The 21,002-nt window shown below is 41.5% G+C and overlaps 1 protein-coding gene across 5 annotated transcripts in view; it reads right to left on the reverse strand.

Annotated features, from left to right (window-relative positions):
* PRKD1 (protein kinase D1) overlaps positions 1–21,002 on the reverse strand; it is a 150,732-nt gene that overhangs the window by 35,960 nt on the left and 93,770 nt on the right. For all 5 annotated transcript variants that reach the window (XM_077323011.1, XM_077323010.1, XM_077323009.1 and 2 more), the window contains 3 exons: positions 7,534–7,665; positions 6,311–6,471; positions 3,944–3,967 (listed from right to left, as the gene is read on the reverse strand). In XM_077323011.1, the coding sequence (XP_077179126.1) occupies positions 3,944–3,967; positions 6,311–6,471; positions 7,534–7,665 (317 nt within the window). The remainder of the gene's footprint in view (positions 1–3,943; positions 3,968–6,310; positions 6,472–7,533; positions 7,666–21,002) is intronic.

Consider the following 21,002-nt stretch of genomic DNA (forward strand, 5'->3'; position numbering starts at 1 on the left):
ACAGGTTGATAGATTGTACCTAAAGAGTGCTTGTTAATGGTTCGTCATCCACTTGGAGAGGAGTGACAAGGGGAGTGTCTCAAGGATTTATCCAGGGCCCTGTGTTGTTCAACATATTCATAAATGATGTGGATGAAGGAATAGAGGAGTGCTAATTAAATTTGAGGATTACTAAACTGGGAGGGATAGCAAACACAGCAGAAGACAGAATCAGGATACAAGATGATCTTGACGAGCCGGAAAACTGGGCTAAAATTAATTTCAATAGTAATAAATATAAAGTTCTGCATTTAGGTAGGAAAAATCAAATGCATCATTATAGGATGGGATAGTTTTGTCTTAGCAGTAGTATGTGCAAAAAGGATCTAGGATTCTTAGTAGACTATACACTGAACATGAGTCAGCAGTGTAACTCAGTGGCTAAAAAGGCAAATGGGATTTGTAGCTGTATCAAAAGTAGTATAGTGTCCAGATCGTGTGAGGTTATGATACCACTTAACTCTTCTCTGGTTAGTCCTAACTTAAAATACTGTGTTCAGTTTTGGGCATCACAATTGAAGAAGGATCTGGACAAACAAGAGCACATTCAGAAGAGGGCAAATGAAAATGGTGAGGGGTTTGGAGACCAAGATGTGCATACCAGTTTGGTGTAGTGGTTAGGAGTGCAGATTTCTAATCTGGCGAGCCAGATTTGATTCTGCACTCTCCCACATGCAGCCAGCTGGGTGACCTTGGGCTTGAGCTGATAAAGCTGTTCTGACCAAGCAGTGATATCAGGGCTCTCTCAGGCTCACCCACCTCACAGGGTGTCTGTGGTGGGGAGAGGAAAGGTAAGCCACTTTCAGGTAGAGAAAAGCGGCAGAACCAACTCTTCTTCTTCTTCTACCCAGGGAATTGCTGATCGCCACTGTGGTATGGTAGGTGAATTTCTTCCAAGCCAGGCTGGATTCTGTAGATTTTTGGTGGGGGAGATCTCTTGGGCATGAAATTGGGGACTCTGTGGGTGGGCAGGCAGTTGTGGGTTCCTGCATTGTGCAGGGGGTTGGACTAGATGACTCTGGGGGTTCCTTCCAACTGTTTGATTCTATGTGTGAGGAAAGGTTGAGGGAGTTGGGTCTGTTTAGCCTGGAGAGGAAACTATTAAGAGGTGATATGATAGCCATCTTCAAGTAAGTGCCACATAGAAGATGGAGCAGAGTCATTTTCTGTTGCTGCAGAGGGTCAGACCAGAACCAATGGGTTGATTTAAATTAATTTTTGACTAAACATCCAGAAGAAGTTCCTGACAGTTAGGGTGGATCCTCAGTGGAACGGGATTCCTTGGGGGTTGTGGGCTCTCCTTCTTTGGAAGTTTTTAAGCAGAGGCTAGATAGCCATTTGACATAAATGCTGATTCTGTGAACTTAGGCAGATTGTAAGTCACTGGGCAGAAGGGAATAAACTGGGCAGGGAAAAGGGTCACTGTGGTGGGAAGGCAGTTGTGAATTTCCTGAATTCTATGGGGGGTTGGACTAGATGACCCTGGATACCCTTCCAACTGTAATATATTGGAGCATTTGGCTTATCTTTAACCGCTCCTAGTGGGGCGGATAAAATAATTTGTTAAGGGCCCCAAAGGTGGGCCCTGTCCGTGATGAGGAAGGGTGCCCATAGGCCCCTTCCCCCGACTGACAATCAGAGGGCCTAGTCGGCAGGCGTGAAGCGCCTGCCGATTGGGCCCTCCGATTGTCAGTCTGGCGGCAAGAGACCAAATGTGAGCCGCGCACAGCTCCCACCAGGAATCAGCACCTTCTCGGCAGATCCGCCCCCCTTCCTCCTTGCCCGCAGCTGCCCGCCCGCCACCGTGACTTGCCTCGCCTCCGCCCGGCCAGGGCACCGCCTCGCCACAACGCCGCGGCCTTGCCTCCTCACCGCGCTGCCGCCGCCTAGCCAGAACACTCCACACGGCTCCAGGTAGCCCGCGACGCAAGGGGGCTGACGAGCCACCCTGCGCTGCGCCCACATCTCCCCCGCTGACTCCCGGGAGTCCAGATGAGCCATTTGAATAATTCAACCTTACCATCTTGTACTCTTTTTTTTTTTTGTACAATAAAATCAGAGTCCAGTAGCACCTTTAAGACCAACAAAGGGTGCTTGCACTCGAAAGCTCATGCCTTGAATAAATATATATTGGTCTTAAAGATGCTACTGGACTCTGATTTTATTGTGCTACTTCAGACCAACAGGGCTACTCATGTGAATCCTTTTTGTGTGTGTCACTGTTGTCTACTCCGTCTCCTGGTTAAAAAGTATTCTCTGGTTAAGTATCTCCCGTTTCCTTTCCTTTGAGATTGATCACCCCAGGCTAGGATTCGCATTGTGCATGTGTAGAGGGTGGACTTCATATATCTCACCTGAGAGAGATACTGATTTGCATAAGACACATTCAGCAAATTATTTCTTGCAGAAATGTATCTTAAACGCAAAATCTACTACACTGAGCTCATAATTCTTTATCTAGCATGTTGCTGGTCAGTTTAAGAGAAATGTGAACAATTTTTTTCCTAGTGGTCAGCCAGATTCCTGACTCAGGAAGCTTGGATACTTACCAGGAAACAATTGCTTAGCAAGATTACACTATGGAAACTACAGAAGCCAGTAATTCTTTAGACATTCGGCAGATCAGTGCAATTGTTTCTTCAACAGGGCGTATAACTTTTAACCAGACAAACTGCTGAAATTCATATAACTTTGCACACATGTGTACATACTTAATAGCACAGCTTCCAAGCTGCTGCAGTAAAAATGATTCAGTCCAGACCATTAAACTGTTAAGACAGTACATATTGTACTTGTAAGATAAAGGCTAAATCAAGTTTGTTTCCAATAAAATACAATTCTAACTTCAATCAGTAAGGTTCTAGAATCAGTGTTTCATTTACAGTGCCCAAATAATATAGATCTGTAGCATATAACAAAGTCACACTTACCTGTACCTTTTGTTCATTGACTATCTTCTGTGCAGGCACACATGGGGGACTGTGATGAGCGAGCCTATCATTGGATAGGTCTTTACAGCTAAAAGCATCAAGGGGATACTGTATGCCCTTGTCAGAACCTTGTTTCTGCCCAGGGTCCATGACCCCCTGTGCAGTATTGCCCCCCCTACCTTCAGTACTTCTGTGTGAAGGGGCAGTTTGAACCACTCCCCGACAAGCCCAACAAACAGCTGATCTGCTGAGAGAAGCCTCTTGAGGATCAGCTGTTTGGCAGCTCTAGAGGCATTTAAGTTGAAAAATTTGGTTTTCCCAAATCAAGCTGAACCCCACATCCCAGTACTGAAGCTAGGATTCAGGTGATTTGAGATTTGACCTGAACCAAAAATGAACTTTTTGTTGCGCACATCCCTAGACAGAACTGCAGTACTGCTGGTCAATAACAAAACTGCTTGAGGACTGAGGAGTCAGCATGTGCTTAAAGGAGTCAGCAGTGCCCCTGAAAGCACAAGTTAATGTTGGATTCTGGCCCCCAGCTATGAAGCTGTGCTTTCAGGGGTACTGTAACTATTGGCCTGTTTCACACTGCTATGGCTGATAGTTTTCCAGAGTCTAAGACAACAGTTTTTCACCACCCTTCTTTTTAAAAATGGGAGGTGTATGGAATTTATCACAGAGACTTTTACTTGCAGTCCTTGAAATTCAGCACTGTTAGCACTATATGGGGCTTTTTAAAGGTTTTAAGTGAAGGGGTACACCATGAGTACTGCAAGGATCAATATTTGCCATTATAAACATTTATTTAAAAGCAAAACAATTGGTTTAATGAAATTCATTACAAGATCCCATTTGATCTTGTAACATGGTGCTATTTGTTATATCTTGAATTAGAAAGAAAGAGAAGGGGGGAGAGAGAGAAAGCTTCTGAAGGATGAAATGAGATAGAGCAGCATAAAATTAGTACCTACCTCAAAACTAGGGCTTCCAGGAATCTGTATATATGAAAGTGCACATACAAAAGAAGCAGAAAAGATAAACAACGCAATATTACTTAGAAAGTAAGTACTTTTAGAACAATTTCAAGAAAATAAGCTTGCACCTAATGTGGACATTTTTGTGTATGCTTTTCCTATAGACATCACTATTATTAAGAAGGTAGTTTTACCTGCTTAATATATTTGACAAATTAACATACTATTCAAACTGAACTACATCTAATGACTGAGGCTGACGGTCTCCAAAGTAGGGCCTGGCACTCTTCCAGAACTACAAGTGAACTTTGGACTACAGAAACCAGAAATGGTGGCTTGTGAGGGCGGGCTGTATGGCATCACATGCCTGCTGAACTCCATTTCCTCCCCAAACTGTCCCGGTTTCAGGCTTCACCCTTAAATCTTCAGAAATTTACTACTAACAACTTTCAAATGCATTTATCAAGTCCCCCAAATGTGAATTTGGCCACTGATTACTTGGACACATTATATTAAAAAGATGGATTATATCTTTTCATACTCTAAGGATAGAGAAGGCACGCAGAGAAACATATGCAGTGGGTAAAAAAATCGGATCACTTCAGATTCGGCCAAACTTGAATCAGTGAAGGATGGTTCTGGTGATTGGATTTGACCCAAACTGATTCCGGCCGAATCCAAAATGGTTCCGATTTTTCTCCATGCACATGCCTAATCTGGAATGAGCAGGCTATATATGATTATAAGAACTGGTATGCATAATTATTTATTGGCGTATTTGAAACATTTGTTAGCTACCTTTCTCCTTTGTGGAATTGCAATATAAATAAAACATTATAAAAACACAATGACAACTTTTTTACAAAGTCACAGTTTAAAAAATCCAACAGGACTGCCATTAATGAAAGTGAAACCAAACAAAATGTAGTTCAAAATAAAACTGTCTTCAACTGTCTCTTGATGATCAACAACAAGGCACACCTCCTTGAGAGGCTGTTCCAGCATTGTAGGGCTGCCACAGAAGCCTGTCTCATGTACCCACCAAATGAATATCTTCAATTGGTGGACAGTCAGGAGGGCCTCTCCCCATGATCTTAACTCCTGGGCAATGATACATGGGAGAAGATGGTTTTTCAGATACACCTGTCCCAACTATATATGGTTTTAAAGGACAAAACCCCACCATGAATTGGGCTTGGGAGTGGATCGGTAGTTAGTGTAATTGCTGTAGCATTAGGGACATATGCTCCTGATCACTATTCCCAACCTTCAATCTAACTGAGGCACTAGTTGCCACTTCCAAACACTCTTTAGTGGTGGCCCCAAGCAGAGTACATTGCAGTAGTATAGTCTAGATCAGGGGTAGAAGAAGAAGAAGAAGAGTTGGTTCTTATATGCCGCTTTTCCCTATCCAAAGGCAGCTCAAAGCGGCTTACAGTTGCCTTCCCATTCCTCTCCCCACAACAGACACTCTGTGGGGTGGGTGAGGCCGAGAGAGCGCTGATATCACTGCTCGGTCAGAACAGTTTTATCAGTGCCGTGGCAAGCCCAAGGTCACCCAGCTGGTTGCATGTGGGGGAGCGCAGAATCGAACCTGGCATGCCAGATTAGAAGTCCGCACTCCTAACCACTACACCAAACTGGCTCGCTGGCAGGGGCCCATGGGAATTGTAGTCCATGGACATCTGGAGGACACAGGTTGACTACCCCTGGTCTAGATGTAACTAAAGCATGAATCACTGTAGTTGATTCTGAATAACCCAGGAAAGGGTTATTCAGTTGACATGCCAGACAGAGCTGGGCAAACACACTCTGGCCCGCAGCAGCACCTGGCTTTCTAAGATGCCAGAAGCATTCCTAAGCTGCAAATCTGGCTTTCCAAAGGGAACTATAACATCATCCACGACAGGAGAGATCTGAATTCCTTGATCTGCTCTTCTATTAACCCAGAGAAGTTTTGTCTTGTCAATACAAAATTTCAGCTTGTTCAACCTCATGCTACCCATTGATAACTCCATAATGCAATTTTTGTTTCAAATGGAACGACAGGCTGTGGGTTACCACAAAAGCAGATATTTTTAATTGACATGACAAGCCTTTAGATGTGTTCAGGCAATGATAAATCTTGTCATGATTAATACCTGTGCCATTTGTGGGAAAGTGTAACATATTTCCAGGTGTAATAGAAACCCACATGTATTCCCCTGAGAGTTGGTAAGCACCATGTATCCCCAAAGAGTGGACTTTTTGATGTGGGATGTGAAAGCTCAAAAACATCCTTTGACTGGAGAAAAGAATATTAGCTGACCCAGTTAATCCATTCCTTATTATAAGAAACTATCTTAATATTTAGAAATTTTGTACCAGGAGAGCTTCATCTGGAGTACTAGGTGAAAGTTCTGCTGATACAGTCCGGATAGTACTTAATCCTGTTAAAGAAACATTTGAAAGTCGCCTCTTCCGGACACAACTGCAGTTGTTAGGAATTTTGAATGCACATCTCTTGTGATAATTTAGACCACATCCTGAAAAGAAAAAAATATATGTATTACTAATTGCTGCAGCACAAAGGCAGAGCTGGTCTGGTGCAGCCCTTCTTTGGGGTACTGCAGCAACTTGAACAAGCTTGTGGACAAAAGGAATTGCTAGAAAGAATGACTGCTTCCCCCTATGTATTGCAGTATGCTGGAAGAGAGGGGTAATCCTTTCCCTTCTATCATCTTATAACTGCACCTCTCAAGCAAGCTGTCAAAGTTTGTAAAGACTATAATTATATAAAAATTTTAAAGGGAAAACATACATAAGGCTTTCTGTATGTTGTTTTCCTGCTGAGTTCTGTATTGGTTTTTAGAATTTTAAAACAACCCTTAAAGAAACACAATTGGTGCTCATAATGCCTTTTCCATGTGTCATCTAGTCTGGCCCTGTGATATACTGTTTTCCAGTCTGGTGTAACTTCCTGTCTTCTACAGGGTGCAGAGTAAAAAGAATCTGATGATAACAAATAGATGAGATAAATAACATCTCTGTGTGGAAAGTGCATCTGTATATGCACACACCTCATTTGTTTTCTTGGCTAAGCTAGGTCATACGTCAGTCTAGGTGGCAGATGGACAGCCTCAACCTTATCAAGCTTGTCTCACCCAAGCATCTTTGTAGAAGATAGAGCCTGAGTGGGAACAGTGGAGATGATGTCATGTTTTAAAAGGATTGTGAACAAAAAACAACTGATCTCTGGGCAGCTTAAACTGTTGTGGTTGCTTTTACAAAGCCATGCTTTTGTGTGGGGTTAACTGAGGTGAGGGGAAATGCATTCCCAGACACTGTTAACCTATGTTTTATTCCCATCTCAATGGAATATTCAGTCATAGCACTTACTGTACTTAAATGGTAGGATACTAATATAACCCAATACATCGTCAGGTACGTCACTAACAGTAACAAAATTGGTAGTGACAAACACCTCTGGATTATTCAGAAAGGTCTAAATTATCAAGTCATCTTTTTGAGACAGGTGAGAATTTAGTGAATGCCTACATTTGCTGGGGAAATAAGCATCTCAAATGCACAGCAGATCCTTTACTTACCCTCACATTTAAGCCCTTGACGCACAAGACCCCACAGCATTTCTCCACAGTGGTCACAGAAGGCTGGTGCTCTGTATGAATGGACAAACAGAGCATGGGGGCGAATCTGAAAGTCTTCAAATGTTGCAGAAGCTGAAGAATGAAAAAAAATACAGTGTTTCCACAAGGGTTCAAAACAAAATATAGATTTGAGACGTTCTTCATAAAAGTAGTCTATTTTTCTTGAAGGAAACTTAACAGAACACTGTGATACAGTCATCAATGCTATGCTTATTTCTTGTTTTGTCACTGTGTACTACATGTCTAAACAATAGAATGCCAGAGACATTTTGGCAGAAAACTGTATGCTGTAAGACTTTTGTTTGACTTAACGTAAAACAAAGGTTTGCTGTTTTAAGGCAGCCATAAAAGAGAAGTTCTACCACACATGAGAAATATAAATTATACCATTCCAACCCAAGATATGTGCGCTATATAATGCAATTTAAAACTGCATGATGGATGGTGGTTGGCAGGAATTAATGCATGTGTCAAAAGTACACTGACAATATAAAACCACTGTCCCCCTACCAGAGTCACAGCAAAAGTGAAATTTATCTTTATGGGATAAGGATAATAATAATAATAAAAATTATTTTTAGCCTGCCCTTCCAATGTTGCTCAGGGTGGGTAACAACATTATAAAACAGCAAACAAAAAGTTAAAACATTATGAATCTAATGAAAGCCTCCAACTAAAAAATTCCACACAGGGTTTTTTGGCAACAGGAGCCAGTCTCTCCATCTGTCCCCCACCAGTATTTATTGGTGGATGCTATCCCATCTTTTGATTAGCTGAATGGGAAGATTCCCAGGCTTTAAGCTGGTGGATTAGAGACAACACTCACCCTCTCTCTTAACACACAATACTTCGTAAGCACTATATGCCTGTTATTGGGATGTGCTCCTACTGGAATTAGACTATCTGTAACAGCTTGTGCTATATAAATAAAAAGATAAGGGGTAGGTAGGGGGAGACTGGGTGGGGTCTGTCCAGACTTTGGGCCAATCAGGATACATGACTGACCCAAAGTCTGAACAGGCTCCATCCTCCCAGCCCGGCCAGGGGCAATATGGTGACATCACAGCCAGTTTGCCCCAGGCCGCTGATGGAGTCAGAAGTACGTGGGCCTCCCAAGTGAGGGGGGCAATCGCAGTAAAAAAAATGGAGACAGAAGGAGCAGGGTGGACACCACTGTATTGTGACTACCTCATGTGGATTAGGGCAGGAGGGCATTGAAGGCTCATCTGTAACCACCATGCCACAATTCCCAAAGCTCAGTCCTCTCCCACACTCAACAAACATTCCAACCACAGGTTCTTGACACCTGTCTCTCCACACCCATGCCATCATTTGTTAACATGCCACCACAACCTCCCACACAACACACACATTCAACCCCATGCCCTTACAGACTGAACAACTCCTCCCCTTCCTCTTCCCACTGCCAAGCTCTATTGCCCATTGTATTCCTGGATACAACAGGCTTTGCCCCTAGTCAAATATAACAGAGAATTGGCACAGAACAACCTGAAGGCTCATACAATCCTCTGCCCTACCCCTTAGGCTTTTGTGCTCCTTCTCCTTCCTCAGCTCATGTCTCTTTCCCACTTCTTTTTCCTCTCTACTTTCATTTCATGCCTCCTTCAAATCTAAAAATGTCAAGTAGTTTCTCTCCTGGATGGCCTGGATGAAGGATGGAGCACATAGATTCCATGTGGAACTTCTGTTTCCTCAACTACATTTTGAAGCAAGGTATAAAAATCAGTTCTTCTCTCTCTATCCATCATGGCTCCAAAATATGTAGCCATAGTCAGAGAAATTGCTGCTGAAACATACATGAATCTCCTGACTGACATCAGCTAATCAGGGAATTGGCTACCTTCTGGGAAGGCCCCCTTTGAGCTTTATGTGGGTTAGAGAGAACAGCTCCAAAGATGCTTGTAAAGAGGGAAGTTGCCTCCTTGATTCATAAATTTCAGTTACTAGATCTTAAAAATTGTCCATTTTTCTCCTGGTTTGGTGGATGGTGTGTGTGTGTGTGTGTGTGTGTTTAAATCTCAATCTCTTCCTCCATATTTAAAAATATCAAACTGCATTCTTAATGGTTGCAGAGCAGAATAAGGGCTATTCTCTTCACTTATGTTGCCAATGCACAGTCCCTGCCACTAACAATTATCAGGGTTTTGGGACTTTTGAAGGGAGGTCATATTTATCATCATACTTAGTTGATCCCTCAAGTATTCAAAATTCTCTTCCTCTTTTTGGTAGATAGCTTGGGTTTGTTTATCTAGTCATCAGTGTGGGTGCTCACGTCAACATTAGAGGGAAGAATTTAAATCTGCAAATTCAAAGAATTTCCATGGCATTTGAAAATACATTTCTGTATAAGCAGCTTATTACCACATTTATGTCTCCATTTCAATGATGTGTGCTTAGACTTAAATCTCACCCACTGCAATCAATGGGACTTAAATGTGCTTTTGTTTGACCGTATTATATATTCTGTTCTGTTGGAGATTTTTCCACTTCTGTACATGCAAGTCTAACACACTTTTTACTGATCTCAGTCGAGTTACTATACACAAGCATATACACAAACATCAACATTTAACATGAATGATTCCTAACACATAACCCTGAGTAATTCATATCTCTGAAACACCTTGAGCATTTTATTGCTAGGCTGAATTAATGAGAGACATATTTCCTCCTGGTTTCTCTTATAAATAATTTTCTGACCTATTACAGATCTCAGCTCATACTAGCTACATCACATAGTCATGCCAAAAAGTTCAAGCAGTTGCCTGTAAGTTATTAAGTTTATACTCCCTCCTACCTTTACTTAGTATTTCTGTCTTGGATTTAAATCATATCCTGCACAAACATGCCAAATAAACTACGCCTACTATGTTTATTCTTGTTTCTCTGTGGCTTGGTCAATTCATAGTCCATTGTTCTTTTCCAAAGGCATGAAGAAAGTAAATAGCATAACTTATTGAGTCATTTTTCCTAGACTTTTGGAGTCCTAGGTTCCCCTAAGTAAATCATCATTTCTTAGAAAATGCTTTACAAGGTATATTATTTTTAAAAATGAGATTCATTTTAAATTCTTGGTAAAGTAGAGCGGGCAAGCTCTATCCTGCAAAGTCAAAGAATTCTCCCATAATTCTGCAGTGTTTCTAATGGCCTTTATTCTAACTGCAGAACTCATACCAGTTTATCCCATGCAGGCTATTGGATCACAGGCTCAGTCCCACCCCAGGTGGTAAACATGTTCTGGTTGGTAACTAACCTATTAGCCACCAAGACTCATTTTATATGCATCAGACAAGAAACCAAATAAAAAAGATGATAACTTGGTAGCTATTGTAATACTATTGCTTTGTTAGGGCAATAATGGGTGATTGCACTGAATAATCAAGCAGACTTTCTGTACATTTTTTTAAAATAGCATCATGCCATTTCACTGACATGAAGCTATTAAAAATTGCACCCCCCGCAATTTCTCACCTTTGTGCTCTCCCGTTTTCTTCTGCCACTTTTTGCTGCTTCCTGGAACTCTGCATGGTTGCCTGAAATGGCGGAGGGGAAGAACGCTACAAACACAACTCTCCCCCCGCCTGTCACTTATGGCAGGCAGGCAGCCCATTACCTTTTCCCCTGTTTTAAGGGGACAGGAATTATTTTCTTTTTTTAAACTGAAACTTCTCAATTGCAATGCCTATGCATCTAATCATAGATTAGGTGTTATTTTAATGCCACCCACAGCCTTGAAGCTCCAGAAAAATGCTTTGTGCGTCAACTGTTGGGGGGAGATATTTTGGCAACGCCTGGCCAAAGCAATGCATATTCATTGCTCCAGGCTCTTTTATCAAAAAAAAAAAAATAAAATCCCTATTCCGGTGGAAGGGAGAAGGAGATGGGCTTGAGGGTGGGCGCTGGAGACGGAGATCGCTCTACTTCACCCACTTTTGTTTCGCACATGTCCTTGGCATGTGGCTTGCTGCTTGCTTTCCTCCTGCTTAGCTAGATAGTTGGGTGAATCCACTTTGATTCTCCAACTATGGCTATAAAATGGAGGATGTAGCTGCTGGGACACTGGATGTTTACAATGTGAAACTCCAAAAAATGGTGTTTGCAAAACATAAGTATCTCACTATTTTAATCGGGTGCAGAATGACCCTAGGTGTTATTTTTTGTGTACAATGAAATCTCTAAAAGACTAGTTCTTGTTGTTCTAGTCTTAGAATCTGTCTTTTCACCTGGTAATAAAATGGGGGAGGGATAGAATTATTTTTTCATATACAATGTTGTCTCATTTATATAAAACAACCTACTTTAAAAACAAAATTTAGCAAAGGATTTCCACCATTTTTACAAAATGACATCATTTAATTACCTTCTGGGTTGTCTTGAAACTGACTCATGAAAGCTTGACATAAATGTGAGTCATAAAATCTTGAGACAAGGAATTATTATAGCTCAAAAAAGCTTTTTTAAAAATAAAGTGTCAGAATGTTTCTTGCAAAGAAAGACATAAGCCCTCCCCGTTTGAGTCAAAATGTGAATTTTTGTGCTTATTTTTACTTTTCCCCTGTCCTATAATAACTAGGGATAGGCATGAGCTAGGAAAATGCAGTTAGGTTTTTGGCGTTCCTGGTTAGCAAACCACAAACTGTCATGAACATTTCAGAGCCAAATGCAGGGGATCTCTGGCTGACTATCTTCTATTTGCCTTCCAGGTTTCATGAGGAACAAGATGGTCTGAGTTACGGCCACCCAAAGAAGGTGCCCCTACGGAAGTGCTATCTGGAGCAATGACAGGAATGTTCAGGAGTGTACTGAACAGACCCTGTGCAAGCTAGAGGCATCAAACTTGCAGGGGACCTCTCTCAATGCTCCTCTATATGCCCTCCAAATCTGGTGACAATGGGGAGGAAAAACAGCAAAAAAGCAACAGAAGTTCAGCAGAACAGAAACAAAAACTCTGAGAATCTCTGCAGGAGAAACTGAAGGTAGGAGGCATTTCCGCAAACCCAGCAGAACCATTGCAATGTGCCCAGCAGAACCAGTCCCAGTGTAGCACTGCAAACCCAACAGGACTAAGGTTTTGGGAAAATATGAGGCACAAGTTCAACGATGCATAGAATGGATGCTTTAAAAGTTACACACTCCTCTACAATCTCTCCAAGTTCAGGGCAGATTACAATTCTGGTATCCCAGTCATGACCCCCCCCCCCAAAAAAAAAGGCCTAGCCAGTGCTCTCTCTGAAAAAAAAAACAGCTGCAGTTATAGGAGTATATGGAATGGCTCAGGAACCAGCCAGTGACATCAAACTTTCAGGGAAACCTTTCCAGGGCAGCCCAGACACATACAGCCAGACACCCCCCTCTGCTTGCACACCCCCCCCCCAAAGTCTCCACAGGCAATTGCTATTACCATTGCACACTTGGCATTCCTGCCAGTGCTGACCTCCTGGTTCACTACTGACAATCAATAGTGTGGACTCTTTGAAACAGAGGTGCTGGGTTGTGTCTCCTCTTCCATCCATTGTTCCCTCTGGCCATGTCTGTTATATTCATGATTATAGATTCAGGTGTGTAGCCATGTTGGTCTGAAGCAGCAGAACAAAGTTTGATTCCAGTGGCACCTTTAAGATCAACAAAGTTTTAATCTTTTAAATAAAAAAAGGAGTGTTCTTTGTACATCTAGTGTAAAGGTAAAGGTAAAGGTATCCTCTGTGCAAGCACCGGGTCATGTCTGACCCTTGGGGTGACACCTTCCAGCGTTTTCATGGCAGACTCAATGCGGGGTGGTTTGCCAGTGCCTTCCCCAGTCATTACCATTTACCATTGTAGTGTTTTTTCTAATGATGATATTGGGAATGGGGAGAATATTGGAAATGTGATGTCTTGGCTGAAGTGGAATTGTGATACGTCCATAAGGGAAACTCTATACTAGGTCTGAATATGACCTTGTCTGGGTGGAATTTTATAAAAGAAGAGTCACAGTGCAGTAGCCATAGTAAGCTTACCCTTCTGGCAGTGTTAATCACTACCAAAAAGGCATTTGCTACAATAGATACGTATATAAGTTCTTACTCCAACTAGAAGTAGAAGAACAAATGAAAAATGCATGATTAAATAGATGCAAACTTTCAAAGAAATGTATGCAACAATGGGAATTGTTATAGGAAAAATTATCAAATTTACAGCCCAACAGAAGAGAGAATGGGTATAACATGCTTTTCAGATGGTATATAACATCATCAAGAAAGCAAATAAAAACTGCAAAGGAAAATGCTTGAGATTTCAAAATATAGATGGAACATTTTTTCATATGTGGTAGACTTGAAAAAAAGCAGTAGGGCCTTAAGCTCTGTAGGTAACAATTTACTGGTTGTTCCTGGCCCCAGGGAAGCACACCTAGCCTCGACCAGGGCCAGGGCCTTTTTGGTCCTGGCCCCGACCTGGTGGAATGAGCTCCCAGGTGAGCTGCGGGTCCTGAAGGCCCTTTTGGTGTTCCACAGGGCCTGCAAAATGGAGTCCTTCTGCCAGGTCTATGGTTGAGGCTGGGGCAGAAAGATCAATGGGATCCCCCTGGTGCCAAGCAGCAACCTGGTTTATCTTGAACCTCTAGAGTTAGGGATAGGTGTTGGGTTTGGGAGGTGTTCTGCCATGTTGTATACATTTTTGTGTCAATTTCAATGGGATTTTAATGGGGTTTTTAACTGGACGTCTTGTAACCCGCAATGAGCTGAATTTGGGAGAGGTGGGTAATAAATTTAATGATGATGATGATAATGATGATGATGATGATGATGATAGAGACCTGCCCTGCCTGACTTCCTTCAGCTCCTGATTAGATATGGGAGCTGGGGATCGGGGATTCTCAGTATCGTTTTTGCTGTTGGGAGGGGGGGGTGGAGATTTCAGAGGCACCAGCCTTTGTTCCTCCCTCCAAGGCACAATCATTGCCTGCCTTCCCAGCCCCCAACCCTTGCCTGCTTGGAGACAGCACAGTGCACACACACACACATTTCTGATCTGCGCTGTCCTGGGGATCAATAGCAAGAGCCCCAAGTTGGCCACCAGTAATCCAGATGCCTTCCTTGCTGTCAGAAGCCTGGCTTGCGAAGCAAGAAATTCTCATGAGCAAGCATCTCCCTTTGGGTGCTCATCTCACTTCCCTCATAGTGTTCTGTTCTCTATTCCAGCAGTAAATACTAATGACTACATTGCATCTAAGGACAAAAACAAAAGTGATGGGAACATTGTTTGGATGTTCATTGTGTTGAAGAATTTCCTTAAAGTGTGCTTATGGCCGTGTTTCCCTCTGAATCAGCAAAATAAAGTGTAGTGACATGGATAGCTGCTTCAGACCAACATGGCTACAGAATAGATAAAAGTTCCTACAAGCATGAAGATTTGAAATGATACTGGTGGTGGGTTGTACTTGGTGTTTTGAAGAGAAAGAGACAAAAAGGATTTTATTTTAGGCAGAAAACGCAAATCACTTGGTTGTTGTTGTTAGTTGTAAAGTCGTGTCCAACCCATCGTGACCCCATGGTACTGTCCATAGAGTTTTCATGGCAAAGATACTGGAGTGGTTTGCCATTTCCTTCTCCAGTGGATCACCTTTTGTCTCTGCTATGACCTGCTATGACCTGTCCGTCTTGGGTGGCCCTGCACGGCATAGCTCATAACTTCACTGAGCCATGCAAGCCCCTTCGCCACAACAAGTCAGCTATCCTTGAAGGGGACACTTGGTAGTCATCTGCCTTCTTTAATGCACAGTGGCTTGCTGGTCCATTTGTCAGATACTTTTCTTTAGCTGTATAAAAATAGTAGAAAAGTGTTTTTGTGTATATGTTGGGGTGGGTAATTTCTACTGATTCTCCCTTCCTTCTCTATTCAATCTATGAACCTTTTTTTAAAAAAATACATGGCTTGCTTATTGAGTTTTGTGGCAACAGTTCAATAACTTCCATATTTGAGGTGGACACCAACAGACATATCATGGGCTGCACTACTACTCCCTCACCAAAAAAAATTGCCTCACATGCTAAACATATCTGCCTACGGTCCTGATGTAGTTGCAAAAGATATATAGCTATGAAATTTGAAATTTTAAATGTTGTATATAAATGAACCCCAACAGAAGGACTATTGCATTTTACAATTAATACCTTAATAACTATAATTATTATTATTATCATAATTATTTCTACTGATTCTCCCCTTCTTCTCTATTTAATCTGTGAACACTTTTTAAAAAATGTATAGCTCTGTCTTGCATATTGAGATGTGGCAACAGTTCAATAACGTCTATATTTTCTTAATAGAAAATGATCAGGTTCATAACGAGAGGTGGACACAAACAGACACATCATGGGCTACAATACACCTTGCACTACTGCATTTTTATACCACCCTCCTTTGAGGCTCAGGGGAGTTTACATCATGAATTCACAGCTCACAAGTTGATAATAATTGGTACAACACAGAGCAATGAAATTCATTGTAAGCTTTTAAAACTTGTAACCTGTAAACACTGTATAACCGTATAACTCTATTACTTTATGAGGTATCTGGACTTGGGGTCCCTTTGTGCTGTATCAGGTGGCATGTTTGGTGGGGGAGGGTTCTAGGGGGTCCCAGGAGATGATACCGTCTCATTGGTCCCAATTGAAAGCTTAGCGGAAGAGTTCTATTTTGCAGGTCCTGCAGAACTGTGCCAACTCCAGCAGAGCCCTGATCTCCTGTGGCAGCTCATTCCTCTAACTGGGGGCTAGGATGGAAAATAAAAAGTCATGTTTTACCAACTTCACCACCATCACATGGGTTTTCACGAGCATTCTATAAAGTGTTCTCAATGCATCACTGCAAGTTTTCCTCCAAACTCACTCTAACCATCTCAGCTCCCTTTTCTTTTCATGGAGTTCCTCTGTACATCAGGGACAGGGGAAGAGAGGTTATCAGGGAGTGATCTTGTCAATGGTGAAAAGTATCTGGTCATGCCAGTTGCTGACCACCTCATTTAGAGAAGGCCAGGAAGCATTGGGTCATGCAGTGCATTCAGGAATCCATTAGGATCCATAAATCTCCATGGGTGATCCAATATCTTCTCGTCTAACTGAGGCTGGGATGGCAATCGAAGTTGGGCCTTCAGAACTTAGTGGTCCAACCATGGGACAACATTTGCCATCAAGGATGTTAGAAAGGAATGCTTTCTGTTCCATACATTCTGTTAAATATAACTGTCCTTGACATGCATGATTTTTTTTCTTTCTGTATCCTCTTCTGTTTTCTGACAAACTTTACTTCATGAGCCAGTTCGTGCCCATTCCAATTAATAACTACTACATATTTCAGACTACATAAAAGAAACTTTAAAAAGCAAAAAATTGCTTGCCTTTACTTTCAGACATCTAGACTTTTAGAAAATACTTAGGCCCTTTATGCACGGCGCCAGATTCTGCGCGCTGGCACCATGCCATTACAGTGAACGCATGGGAGCGGGGCATGCTGGGTTGCCTACAACAGCAATTAGAAATTCCCTGGGTATGCAAAGCAAGGCCACAATAGACAAATACTGGCACATCCCTTTGTGCCCACCCACTCACAACCTGCCTAAGTTAATAAAATCAGCATTTCTGTCAGATGACTATCAAGCCTCTGCTTAAAAATTTCCAAAGGAGGGGGACCCACCACCTCCCTAGGAAGCCGATTACACTGAGGAACCGCTCTAACTCTCAGGAACTTCTTCCGGATGTTTAGCTGAAAATTCCTTTGAACTAATTTCAACCCATTAGTACTGGTACAACCCTCTGGGGCAACATATTAAGTAAACTGAAGATAAAACTACAAGGACTATATTCAGACTTCTGTTTGAACAGGCATTATGATGGGATGTAGACAAACCTGGCTTGTTGCAAGTCCTGCCTTGCATAGAGAATCCTAGTTATAAACTAATTCCAGTTATGTGTGCTATATGATAGCAGATGTGCCAGTTAACTCAATCCATTTTTCCTTCCCACCACCCAAGCTGATTCTAAACCTTTCTGGTTTGGAATCCAGTTGGAGGGAGGGAATTCTTGTTAATTCTTGTTAACACATATAAGGCCAGCAACAAGCCAGTTTGGGGCACATTTTGGCTTAGCACTGTCTAAAACTGATGTCTGAATGCAGCCTTTGTAGGATGTGCACTGAACAGGTGTAAATTGCATATCTTACCTCTGCAATTCATGTAAGCAGCTAATGAAGAGCACTCTCACCAACACTGAGTCCAACTATTATTTTCCACTTTCATGTTCTCATTCTGTAAATCAGTTTCCTCATTAGACAGCTATACCTAGTGTGATTCGGTATTTCCTACCTACCATCAAGACAGGAATTAAGGCAATGTTCTTTCATATGATCTAGCATGACAGTCAGATACAAGAAAGGAACTGAAAGAAAACTAAATTACATTTGCCATCACTGGTATAAAAACCCTCTTGAAATTCTACACAAAAGCTCAATAACCCTTGACTAGTTTCACATCTAAAGAAAAAAGAATTGTTAAAAAAAACCCATCTCATTTTCTTTTTCATTATATTAAACCCATATGCAATAGTTTTCATGTACCTTCAAGAAAAAGAAATTTGGACAACCTTATTTTCTTAGGTTGCATGTTTCTGTATAAAATTTAATATTTTAGTAACATCATAATATTTTCCCTTTCTTCTGATATGATTATGTTGGCAGGTACAATGTCAACTTGAACAGAATTATAGAAGTTTTAATATATTCCTGTCTGATACAGCAAACTTATAAGAACTCCTCCAGCTTTCTACTTTTTATTACATAAGAACCCTGTAATTTTATATGCCAAGGAAGACAGATCACCTCAAAATGAATGCCTGTTCAAATTTATAGAACATTATTTTAGATTCACTGTTCTCTTTCTGAACAAAAAGTAAAAGAAATAATCAAACTTTATATTGTTCCTTATCCCAATAACATTTTTTGGATTTGGCATATGAAATCTTTAGGAACAATGGATATTTGGCAATTCCTTAAAATAAAAGTAACCCCTATATTAAAAATGAATATCTACAAGACAATTAACAGTTTCTCATTTTCATTCTGAATATATGAATTTCTTAAAGTGTTGCTGGATAAATATTAGCTACTGATTAATTTACATTTTGTCAACAGCACAAATAATACTTTATGAAATCAGGCAAAAATATTCTTTAAAAGCTCCGAATAAGTGCTAGAAGAAAAGGATATTGACAAATGCATGCTGAGTGTAAGCATACAAATTGAGCATAAGTTAAAGGGCCAAACTAGATGAAAAATATGTCCAAGTCTACTATGGGGAAGCTGACATTTTAATCTTCTTTTCCTTTTAAAATCACTGTGGGGGTCCAAACCTGCTGGAAAACATGATGTGGGAGAAGAAGGGGCTTCTGTCTTCCCTGCACTATAGTTTCCAGCTGGATTAGGATCATAGAATCATAGAAACATAGATTTGGAAGGGACCTCATGAGACATCTAGTCCAACCCCCTGCACTATGCAGGACACTCACATCCCTATCGTTCATCTACTGTAACCTGCCACCCCTTTGTCTTCACAGATTCAGCCTCTTCGTCAGATGGCTATCTAGCCTCTGTTTAAAAATTTCCAAAGATGGAGAACCCACCACCTCCCAAGGAAGCCTGTTCCACTGAGAAGCTGTTCTGTCAGGAACTTCCTTCGTATGTTTAGATGAAATTTCTTTTGAATTAATTTCATCCCATGCATTCTGGTCTGTCTCTCTGGGGCAAGACAGAACAACTCTGCTCCATCCTCTATATGGCACCCTTTTAAATACTTGAGGATGGTTATCGGATCCCCTCTCAGTTATCTTCTCTCCAGGCTAAACAGACCAAGCTCCCCCAACCTTTCTTCATATGTCTTGGTCTCCAAACCCCTCACCATCTTTGTTGCCCTCCTCTGGACACGTTCCAGTTTGTCAACATCCCTCTTCAACTGGGGTGCCCAAAACTGAACACAGTACTCCAAGTGAGGCCGAACCAGAGCAGAGTAAAGTGGTACCATCACCCCCCCCCCCTTGATCTGGACACAATATTCCATTTGAGATAGCCCAAAATCCCATTTGCCTTTTTAGCCACCAAGTTACACTGCTGACTCATGTTCAATGTATGGCCTACTAAGACTCCTAAATCCTTTTAGCACATGCTACTGCATGCCTCCCCATCTTATATTGGTGTATTTGGTTTTTCCTACCTAAATACAGAACTTTACATTTGTCCCGATTGAACTTCATTTTATTCAGTTTAGCCCACTTCTCGAGCCTATCAAGATCATCCTGTATTCTGTTGCTGTCTTCAGTTGTGTTTGCTACCCCTCCCTGTTTAGTATCGTCTGCAAATTTAATAAGTATCCCCTCTAATCCCTCATCCAAATCATTTATAAATATGTTCAACAATACAGGCCCCAGGACAGATCGTTGGGGTACTCCACTTGTCACTCTATTCCAAGAAGATGCTGAACCATTAACAAGTACCCTCTGGGTATGATTTGTTAACCTGTTATTGATCCACCTGACAGAATTAGAATCCATACCACATTTTACCAACTTGTGAAGAAAAATATCATGTGGAACCTTATCAAAAGCTTTACTGCAATAGAGATAAACTATGTCCACAGCATTCCCCTGATCCAGGAAGGTAGTCACTTTCTCAAAAAAAGAGATAAGGTTGGTTTGACATGACTTGTTCTTGCAAAACCCATGCTGAGTCTTAGAAATCACAGCTCTCAGTTCCAGCTGCTCAAGAACCAAGTGTTTGATTATTTGTTCCAAAATTTTGCCAGCTACAGATGTCAAGCTGACAGGTCGATAATTACCAGGATCCTCCTTTTTCATTTGCCCGCCTCCAGTCATCTGGCACCTCACTTGTTCTCCAAGGAGTGTCAAAAATAATGGACAGAGGTTCAGAGATGACATCTGCAAGTTCTTTTAGTACTCTTGGATGCAGTTCATCTGGCCCAGAAGACTTTGTTTCATTTAAAGAAACTAGGTGTTTGTGGACTGCTCCAAAAGTGATCCAAGGCCACCATTCCCATCCCCAGTGTTGTGTTACATTTTTGCCACATTGATCTCTATTTCCCTCACAAGAGAAGACTGAGGAGAAATAGGAGTTAAGCAGTTCAGCCCTCTTCATCATCTGTTATAATTTCACTTTCTTGTCCTCGCAGTGGTCCTATGGGGTCCCTATTCTTTTTCTTGCTTGAAATATAACTAAAGAAGCCTTTTGTTATGTTCAGCATTTCTTGCTAGCCTAAGCTCATATTGAGCTTTAGCTTTTCTAACACTCCCCCTACAATTATTGATTATTTGTTTATACTCATCCTTGGTAATAAGGCCTTCCTTTCA

The sequence above is a fragment of the Paroedura picta genome, chromosome 2 (genome assembly GCF_049243985.1).
Source record: "Paroedura picta isolate Pp20150507F chromosome 2, Ppicta_v3.0, whole genome shotgun sequence".
Lineage (NCBI taxonomy): Eukaryota > Metazoa > Chordata > Lepidosauria > Squamata > Gekkonidae > Paroedura > Paroedura picta.